Consider the following 9,763-nt stretch of genomic DNA (forward strand, 5'->3'; position numbering starts at 1 on the left):
CCACTAAGGTGCCTGGACTCCTCCTAGAGGGGACAGAGAGACTTAGGCAGCTCTGAAGGGTGATGCAGGAACCTGTCTACTGAGCTCTTCCTACAGGTCACAGGAAATTCTGCTGCACAGGTGAGAGCTTCTGAAAAGCTATCTCTCGCTGGGGTCCAGACACAGCCTGCTTGTGAGTCTGGAACACTGTGTTGAAAGCAAATCCTACAACTGCTTGTTCAGTAAGCAGCACCTAAATCAGTTCTTGGATCTAGCCCAGGGCTTTGTGACAGGTCGCTGGGTTTGTAACATATTGCTTAAAGGTGTTCAATTATACATAATTTTATAAATTTTATATCAACAGTCAGATCTTTCAAATGAATATTGCTTTTAAAAAAATTCCTATTCCTGTAGCAATCCCTGAAATTCCTGTAACATCTTTGTCATGCAAATAGCAGTGTGTAGGCAATTCAAATATGAAGTAACCAAAAGTCTGTCCAGTGGGAAAGTGAGGCACTTAGGCAAAGTGACTTGTAGTCACTTCTGATTTATGCAAGACCCAGGAACAATCCCCAGACCTGATTCCCATTCTTGAGTTTGAACCAGTGGACAGGCAAATGTTGTCTGGAACTACTGCATAATGGCAGCAATACCTTTGCTGTGTTGGGATGGGCTTGTTTCATTTGTCATGCTAAAACTCACTCTTCTGAGCTCATTTCCTGTACCTCTCACTCCAGTAGCCAGTATAACTTGGTTCCAGTTCTCTATTTTGAGAGCAAGGATGGATTAGAGTAAGGTAAGCATTCTAAAAACATCAAGTTGACTATTTCACAGACACAGGTGCAATGCAAAGACAATGTAGATAATATTTTGGTAGAGCAAATAAAGTCTGTTAACCAGGCCATCTGTTGGTACTGCATTACACTTTTTGGTGTGCCAGATGGTGTGTTCTAGGAGCAATCTGGCTTTCCTGGAAGTCTAAAGAAGGCTTGAAAAAACACACACGAGCTCTGCAGGTTACTCCATGCTCTGGCACCTGCTGGAGCTGCATGGTGTTACTCAGGTGGTAGGAGAATTCCTTCTGATGTTGCCTTAAACTTTTTTCTCTCCCTTTCTTCTTTCTCAAACCCTGAACAACAGATGGATCTGCCCTTGGCATACTGGGCACAGCACTTCCGCATTTCCTGAAGCACGGCTTCACACTTAGACTCCATGTAGTTGTTCACTGGAAAAAAAGGAGATACCAAGTCTGCAGAGGGGAACAGGCTTTGTCCCCCAAGGGGACACATCTAACCCAGCCCTTCAGCTGCTGGGCAGTGCATTTCTCTGAAAAGCAAGAGCTGCTTACAAGCATTTCATCACTTTCTCTGCTCTACAAAAAAATCTGTCTTTAGTTTCAGCTATCTAAAGCCATGCATAGGCGGTCTTGCTGTTGTGGATGGGAGCATCTTCAGTCCCCCAGCTTTGCAGCTATCACTACAGTAAGAATGACTTTTCCCTTATTACTGCACTTCAGTCCTTACTTTCTTTAGACTGTGTGCTTTTGAGCTAGATCTTGTCATCTATGGTCTTCAACCCAGCTGCCATGTCACTGTAAGGTTTACAGCAGAGTGTAAATACAAGGGCATTTAAAGAGGACTGGGTATAAACAGCAATATGTGCATCCCTCAGCACTGTGGGATTTGTAAAAGGAAGGGGTGAGGGCATGACTGCCAGCCTCCTACTGGTGGCCTCTTGCGGGCTGGCTGTAGCTTTGCAGCATAACCAAACCAGGCAGCAAACCAGCAGGAAAAAAAGCAGCTGAATCCAACGGCACAGAGCCAGTGATACGACCACCTTCCACATAAAAGGTCCCACCTCTGGCTCAGGAGGTCCCTTAGCCACACAACTGTTACTTGTCAGTGTTAACTGACACTTGACACTTTCCTTCCTAGTCTTCTCTTGGACACTGCCAGAGCTGGAACACAGGGCTAAACGAGGTCCTAGTCTGACCTGGGATGGCTGGGCTCACATCTTTGTGTATGGCGCAGCTACACCAACCTCTGTACTTTCTCCATTTTGCCTTTTTTTCAGGCTCGGAAAGATATCCCTGCACCAACAGGTTCAAGCACTGCAGGACACAGGTGATTTGTCCAACATAATTTCTGCCCTAGTGCTTTGCTGGCTGTGACTGCTGGCTGAGGTGACAAAGCCCACAGTGCTTTGCAGGGCTGGCCACCAGGCTCTCAGAGAGAATCCCTGCGGGTATGTGAGCAGACTGAAGTCTGTGGCTTGAATTAATAACTACCCACCTGTCTGCATGGAAGCGCGGGGTGTGGAGCTATCTGCTCTGCCTTGGATGAGCCATGCAACCACTACAGAGCTGTGCTCACCCCCAGCCACCACTGACTGAAAGAAGCAACAGCAGCCCAATGTGAGACAAACCAACCACCAACTGGAAAGCCCAGAGAGCAGCAGTGAATACCTTCCAGCGAACAAGCAAGCCAGCCTGCTCTGGTCACTGGGCTATGAATTCCCTAACTGGGTTGGTGAGTGACCTGTAACACAAGCCCCTGAGAAAAAAGGTTATGGTGATGTTACTACTTTGTGCAAGCTGGCAGCCTAGGAGGCATGGCAGGCCCTTGGAGAGGAAAGCTAATCTCTCTCTGCCATAACCTGCTGATGGTAAGTGCTCCAAGGCTTTTCTAACTGTTCCTCTGCCTGTGCAGGTTTGTTTCTAAAACTATGGCTACATTCAGGCACACCCTGCTATCTTTCAGGGATGCATTCCTGAAAAGCTCAACAGTCACACAGTGGATAGCAAAACACAAAAGAGATTTACAGTGGGCATTCAGTCTGACACAGAAAGCAAGCAAGATCTTCTGGAGCAATGACCCACTCCAAAACTAGCCTTTGAAAAGCCAGCATCTCCCTAAGGTCCTGCTTCTGCCCTCCATCCTCCGCACTGTGTACACTGTGTATTTCTCAGTTGAGGCTCTGTATGCATCTTCTGTTGCATTAATTCTTACAGGGAAAAATTGCCTTGCTGTCTGTCAACTCTGCTGCTTCACCTGTGCAACTCGGACAACTCCACAGAACAATATTACATGAACAAAAGCACCCCAAAATGATAGCTAGAGAAGCAGCAGACAGCGGAGTGTGCACGCAACAGAGTGAAAGAGCCTCTTTGCTAACGCTTAACCATTTCAATCATATCTGTACACAAACCTACACAGGTAAAACACTTGGAATAACCTCCATGAATGTTATAATAAGAACATTGTCACAGATGGGACCACAACAGGGCCAAACATTAGCTTTTAAGTGCAGTCACTATGGGGAGAGAAGGCAGCCCTTCAGGGGAGAATGGTCCAAACCATGAAGACAGTCAGAGGTAATATCTAGACAAATGTTGGGGACATGTAGAGAGGGTTATTTGAGCCTTTGCTTTGAGCTGAACACAGCTTCCAAAAAACAATCCTGGGAAAGACAGACATCTACCAATAACTGATGATTGCTCTTCCCTGCTTTTTCCAGATGCTTTTCCTCCTATGCTCCTCCCCAGCCACCAGGGTTGTTGTGTCACCTGCACTCATTGCAATCACTGCGTTTGCTGCAGCCTGCAAAGCCATCCCTCTACTTCCCAGGCAGGAGCCCCTCTTCCCTCCCTGTAATTTTAGCTATTCTGCTTGTAATCTGCAAATACATTAAAGGCAGAAATGAATTCCTGTGGAACTGGCCTGGCTAATTTTAGCTGTGGCATTGCTAGCCTCCTGTCTTGTCATCCCTGGGCTAACACCATGAGTTATTCTAACATGGAGCTCAGAGAGTGCTGGCTAAGGGTGCCACCAGGTGAGTTAGGAAGAAATCTTTCCCAAGAGAAAAGCTGAGCTGCCTTAGCACAGAGGCATGTTTTCTCCTATTCATTCCATAAAGCAAATCCTTTTCCAAGAAGCAACCAAATTTTTAAAAAATATTGTCCTCTGCAAGTAACAAGCCTGCTGTCCCCAACCCAGGCTCCCAAAACACATTATCACATCATCTCCCTCGCCCCTAAATATTTAGCTACACTAATACAAAACAGCTGTTAAAGGTCTCAGTCTGGAGACCATCTCATACCTTGAGGCCAGATCACATATACCTAACCCATTTATGACCTGCTCTTAAAATCCCCCTGGAGCTAGAAGCTCTGCAGTCTTTTCATACAATCCACCCACCACCTCACTACCCACTCCGTAAGAGAGCTTACTGTAACGTCTAGCTCTCCCCACCTACAGCCGAGTCCCAAAACTACACATGGGATCTCACTACCAGCATGGAGAACATGCTAAAATAAGCACATTACTGTTACAAACACACTGTTTTGTACTATTGGTGTCTCTTTACTTACAATGAAACATAAGGGAATGCTATTAAAGCCAGACACCATCATTTTGCTTGCCTTGCAACCAGGTGATGCTAATGTGCTTGCTTTCTTCCTTCTCAAGGTGAAAGGAGAGCAGGGTTAAGTTAAAAGAATTAAGTTCCACCCAAAATCAAGACACCAAAGAGATAAAATGACACTTGGTACCTTGCAAGCATTTCTGTATTTCACAGGCTTGTTTCTGGCAGGGATCCTTCTGGGGCATGTTCAGAGAACTAAAATGATAGGAAAATGTTACTGTAGAAACAAGGTGCTTTTCAGGGGGCAGGGCGAGAGACTGTCCTAAAGCCAACGCTTTGAAGAGCTCCCAATTTCCCTCTCCGTCACAGACACTTCAGAACGCATCTATTGCTGCTTGCAGGTGTCTGCCAACATACACAAGAAATCTCTGGCTAAAGGATGATAACGTGGACAATGAATACGGGAAGTTTTATGTTGCTAGGCTTGAAGGCCTTTTTACTTTCCCTGGCCAAAATGTGTTCTTTTCCACTTGGATGCACAAAGATTCCAGCAAAGATTCAAATTAAAGTGTCTGACTAATTTTTAACAGTTCTGTGCCTCTAGACCTTATATTAAAACATGTATTTGTGTAAAAACCCTCTCTGTGAGCTCCACATAACGAAGGATTTGGTGTTAGTCATAGAACTGCAGTTGGAGGAGGTATTTAAAAAAACAACCAGAGAAAACAACTTAGTTGTGGATGTCCCATAAAGACATCAAGGAGGGCTTTTTTTTTTTTTTTTTTTTTTGTCCAGGAGAAAGTCTCTTGGAAATCCCCCTCCCCCGCCAAAAAAACCAGACTGGAGGACAGCTCCATCTGGTTCAAATTCCTAGAAAGCAGGATGTCAGACACTCAATTTGACTTTCTGCAGCTGTGACACATTTAACTGTGCTCTTCCACAGAGATCAAAAGACAAGCAAAAACTTGTGGTATTAGTAGTTGGATGGGAGACCTCTACAGGAAAGCACCGCTGTTACGGAAAGCAGTAGTGGGACTTCAGCTCCCTTTTAACTGCCTGCCCCTGCTCAGAGCTAGGGAGGTGCTGCCTTTCAAATTTCTGATAATTCACCAGCCCGTGGCACTTTTCAATATCACTAGGGCATTATTTCCAGCATCCTGGCCAAACTCCACTTGGGGCAATTTTATTCTGCCTACCTAGAACTCCCCCTGATGTTTCACTTGGACACAATACTCCTCTTCACTGCCTGTCCTAAACTCTTGTGTGATGTTGTTGTGTGTTAACTGCCTCCACCTCAGAGGTGGCTGCATTTCAGTGGAGAGAGAATCATTTATTGTACAACATATACAACGACATCTTCCTAGAGCCACTGCTCCTGAAAGACAAAAATTCATATTAAAGAATGACTGGGAATAAACAGAGCACAGTACAAAGCAGGGGTAATGTCTACACGTACCAGATTAATCACCAGGCACGAGTTTAAGCAGCAGTTCTTCAACACCACCAAGCTGTAAGCGACAAGGAAAAGTTCAATACGTCTACAGTTACTGTGGCTGAGCTAACGGACTTCAACAAAATAACAGTCCTTTGCCGTCCCTCAAGGATCTCAAATGACTTCACAAACAGGCATGACTATGGTCTATTGTTGCCACCATCCTTACCATGAGATGGTGCTCTATCTCCCAAACGCGAGAGTTACTATCCCTGTACTGCTCACCCTGGGACAGCTGCCACATATGAGGCAGCCGCGATGGGGGGAGCTGGCTGGGTCGCAGCGCCTCACCCAGGGGAACCTGAACTCTTTGGATCCGAGCCCTCAGCATACCTTCCTCCTGGGGGAAAGTAACAAAAAGAGCAGGCAGTTACTGGCAATGCAGTAGAGGCACCTGCAATAGCAAAGCTACAGTCACTGGGAAGCTCAAAGGACACTTGCCTCTTCCGCAGCTACAAGCCACGTTTTGCGGTGCTCGTCGCAGTAAACACCCACACGTCGCACCCACAGTCGGACAGGAGGAGCGCCAGCATGCCCTCCTTCTGCCATTCCCTCAGTCACTTCAGGGTGCTCCCATTAGGTGGATGGCATCAACCCGCAGGATGCACGCATGGTCTCTTTAGCTCTGAATACATTCATGGAGAAAGCTCTCAGACCTGAAAGGCACGTCTGGGTGGCGTCTGAATTATTGTATGAGATGCCATGTGCTGAAATGTCCCTAAAAGTCAGCTTGGGAAACTAAGGTGGTACCTAAGCAAACAGAAATTTCATGACAATTTGTACACTGGGACCAGTGTGCTGCATGGCATTTGTAAGGCATTCTGGGGCAAAAGGTGCTATTGGTACAAAGTTAACCCTGTGAATATTGGCTTTGCTTACTCCACTAACAGTCCTATTAACAGTCTTTGCGTAAAATAGGGGGAAAAAAATAAAAATAAAAAAGTGATTTACACAGGAGTTCCGTGGCTACTGATGGTCTGAATCCGAAAAGCAAAATTTGTGACAAGAGGTGAAATTAGCTTAACAAGAACGAAGATCACTCTGGAGATAAAGCATGAACCTCCGTATGCACGACTCTCCTATTTGGAACTTGCAGAGCTGTCATTGTGAAGGGTCCTTCGTCTCATCTCTCAAGAGGATGGCAGCATTGTCCATTCACATACAAGCTTCTTGTGAATAGCTCTCGTGACTTTGTGTAGTTCGGCTTTTAGATGGTTACAGAGAGCCACCGATAGCAGCAGGGGCAAAGAAATTTTGGACATTGAGGTGGTTCTTCCTACTGGAATTTCTGTTTAACATCAAGTTTATCTGTATACCAGTTAGATCAAGCTGAGCCATTAGCAAATGAAGGTCAGGGGAAATGATTCTCTCTTTGAACCCTAGAAGAGGTAACCAAAATGGTACAGACAGTCTTCATTCTTTATCTAGGTTTAAAGTAGAACAGAATTAAGCTGTAATACATACAACATCCTCCTGCTATGAAGCAGATGCAATATTCCTATCCCAGTGAAACACAGTGGTCTTCTGAAAACTTGTAAAGTTATAAGGCATATTTCAGACAGAAGCAAGAAAATCTGGGTACAAAATAAAGTAGGGAGGAGAGAAAGAAGTTATTATACATTGGGGTACATACATAACAGGAAATACACTTCCATGTATTCTTCCATGTCTATATCTTACATCAATGCTTCTCTACCTTTTTGAATCAAAGGATCATGTAGCCTTTTTGAAAACAAAACACCAACCACGGATCAGCCTGAACAGCACTGTCACAGTATTTTAATTTCTAACAAAGAAAGCTCTGAATGTTGTTTTATTATTTATTTTTCTCCCATTCTGTTTGTTTCCTTGCTTGATGTGTGGGAAGGGGTATGTGCATTATAAAAAGCACCACTGCTCTAACAGACCATCCTGTGATGTGGTACAGCCATTTCAAGCAACACCCCAGCAGCTGGATCACTGGCATTTACAGGAATGTGACAGAAGACTGACAAGCCTCACAAGGCCTTCAAGAATAAGCTGTGAGAGTTAAAGGGACATTTCTGTAAGTCCTTTTCATTCTGCTTTACCCTATGTCACTTTACAAATTTAAGCCCATGTGTGGAAATCACTTTGCCCAACAGTGAACTGCAGCAATCGCCACTGCTCATTTTCAGTCAGCTGAATGTAATTACCCAGGTTGGAATTTGGCCAGGATACTCTCCTACTCTGCAGCAAACTGCCAAAAGCTCCATCATGACCAAGAACTTGCTTTTATTTAATTCAAAGCTGGAATTTCTACAGCCCAGAACCAGAAGACTCAAGACTGACTTCAGTATTGGGAAGATATTATGAACACTATTTCCTACAGCAAGTAAACTCTCCTGGAAGGTCTCCTATCCAAATACTAACCTGGTTCAGTCTTGCTGAACTTCAGGTCGGAAGACTAAAGCACAACAGGTATGTTTATGTTTACTGTGTATGAACACGGCAGTAATGATAAGTACAGGACCGACAGAACAAGGTCTCATGCAGAGGACACTGTGCAGAATGGGCAGTGTTTAACTCTGTTTTCACCCTTTGCCCAACTAACTTGTCCCACACTTCCTCCAAGTCAGTCTCTAATACTGGTATGAAGGTGTCCAGTTAGTGCCACAAATAAAATCTTGATGTCAGGCAAAACCGTCAATTGGGTTTGAAGTAAAACAGGTCTGTCTTTAGTACTCAAACATACAAAAGAAACAGATTTGAAAAAGCATGTGCTTAGACATTTGCACCTGAAACTTTAAGAAAGGAAAAACATATACAATTCCTATTTTTGCAGATTTTATCAGAAAGCAATAAAAAAGCCTGAAGGATGACATGGGTGAAAGCAGAAGCAAGCTTACTTATATTTTAAACAAGTTGTAAAACCTGTTTTTTATATTGTTTGCTTCATAATCTATTTAAAAAACCCCACCACATCCAACAAAACCCCAATAATTTTAAATTTGCAGGATTGCAGCATCATCCTTTGACACAGATTTTCATGTTCCCATCAACATAACTGCAGTAGTCTGAGCTGTTTAAGATATTGATTTGGGGAGATTTAAAGCCCAATCCCCATGGACAGGAACAAGACTTGCAGGTATTCTGTCCATCTCAGCATCAGGCCTCAGAAGTTTAATGCTGTCCTGGGTGGATTTCTGAGCTATACAATATATGAATAAATGTGAAAATGGGCAGGAGGAAGACTGCATCTTATGGTAAAGACAATTTATTTGCTTTTAAAGGGGGTACATTAAAATATTTTATGAAAACAGTGGAAGAAATTGCTCCACCTGCTGCTTGGACGATCCCCAGAGCTGGAGCTCAGCATGCTGAACAAACTCCACCCTTCATTGCCTTCTATTTTAAAAGAGGACTGGGTCAGAATTTTAGAAGAGTTCAGCTGCCTTTTAGGCACCACGGAAAAAAAACGATGCCGAGGCTTAGTGAATTGGGCACCACGTTGTACTAATGCAGCCACACAGGGTCTGGACCAAGGCTGGCCAGTTTGGCTTTCTGGTGGAGAGCGTGCAGCCTCCAGGGAGCTAAAAGAGAGCTGAGCTTTCCTCAAAAACCTAGCCTGCATCTTTCAACAGCTCAGGGATCAGAGGAGCTGTGTGCTGATGTGAGAGCATGGTGACTCACTCTAAAGCTTCTTCTTGGAGGTTTGGACTCTACTCTGCTGGAGCCCTTGCCCTGAGCAAGGGCCTCTGTGACTGCGCTCTGCCCAGCCTACTGAGGGGTAGCAGATGCTCACCGACCAGCCGGGGCTGTCCGCAGCAGCGGGGGGCAGGAAGCTCTAGCTTTGGTAGGATCTAAAGAAACAGGGAGACAAAAAGAGACATTATGTGGGGAGCCCCGGAGAAGGGAGGGATGAGGAAAGGGGTGCGGGAGCCGGCCTGGTGCAGGGTCGGTGGAGAAGGG

At 44.9% G+C, this 9,763-nt stretch overlaps 2 protein-coding genes across 2 annotated transcripts; both read right to left on the reverse strand.

Moving 5' to 3' along the window:
• Window positions 1–294: 294 nt before the first annotated feature.
• CMC4 (C-x(9)-C motif containing 4) lies at window positions 295–6,307 on the reverse strand. Its single transcript, XM_010083423.1, has 6 exons — window positions 6,275–6,307; window positions 6,059–6,173; window positions 5,798–5,849; window positions 5,538–5,716; window positions 4,529–4,596; window positions 295–1,204 (listed from the first exon to the last, which is right to left on the reverse strand). The coding sequence occupies exons 5-6, from the start codon at window positions 4,584–4,586 to the stop codon at window positions 1,035–1,037; spliced, it is 228 nt and encodes a 75-aa protein (XP_010081725.1). The 5' UTR covers window positions 4,587–4,596; window positions 5,538–5,716; window positions 5,798–5,849; window positions 6,059–6,173; window positions 6,275–6,307; the 3' UTR covers window positions 295–1,034.
• Window positions 5,802–6,382, reverse strand: MTCP1 (mature T-cell proliferation 1). Its single transcript, XM_010083422.1, has 3 exons — window positions 6,275–6,382; window positions 6,003–6,173; window positions 5,802–5,849 (listed from the first exon to the last, which is right to left on the reverse strand). The coding sequence occupies exons 1-3, from the start codon at window positions 6,380–6,382 to the stop codon at window positions 5,802–5,804; spliced, it is 327 nt and encodes a 108-aa protein (XP_010081724.1).
• Window positions 6,383–9,763: the final 3,381 nt, after the last annotated feature.

Source organism: Pterocles gutturalis, unplaced genomic scaffold (assembly GCF_000699245.1).
Source record: "Pterocles gutturalis isolate BGI_N339 unplaced genomic scaffold, ASM69924v1 scaffold42055, whole genome shotgun sequence".
Taxonomy (NCBI): domain Eukaryota; kingdom Metazoa; phylum Chordata; class Aves; order Pterocliformes; family Pteroclidae; genus Pterocles; species Pterocles gutturalis.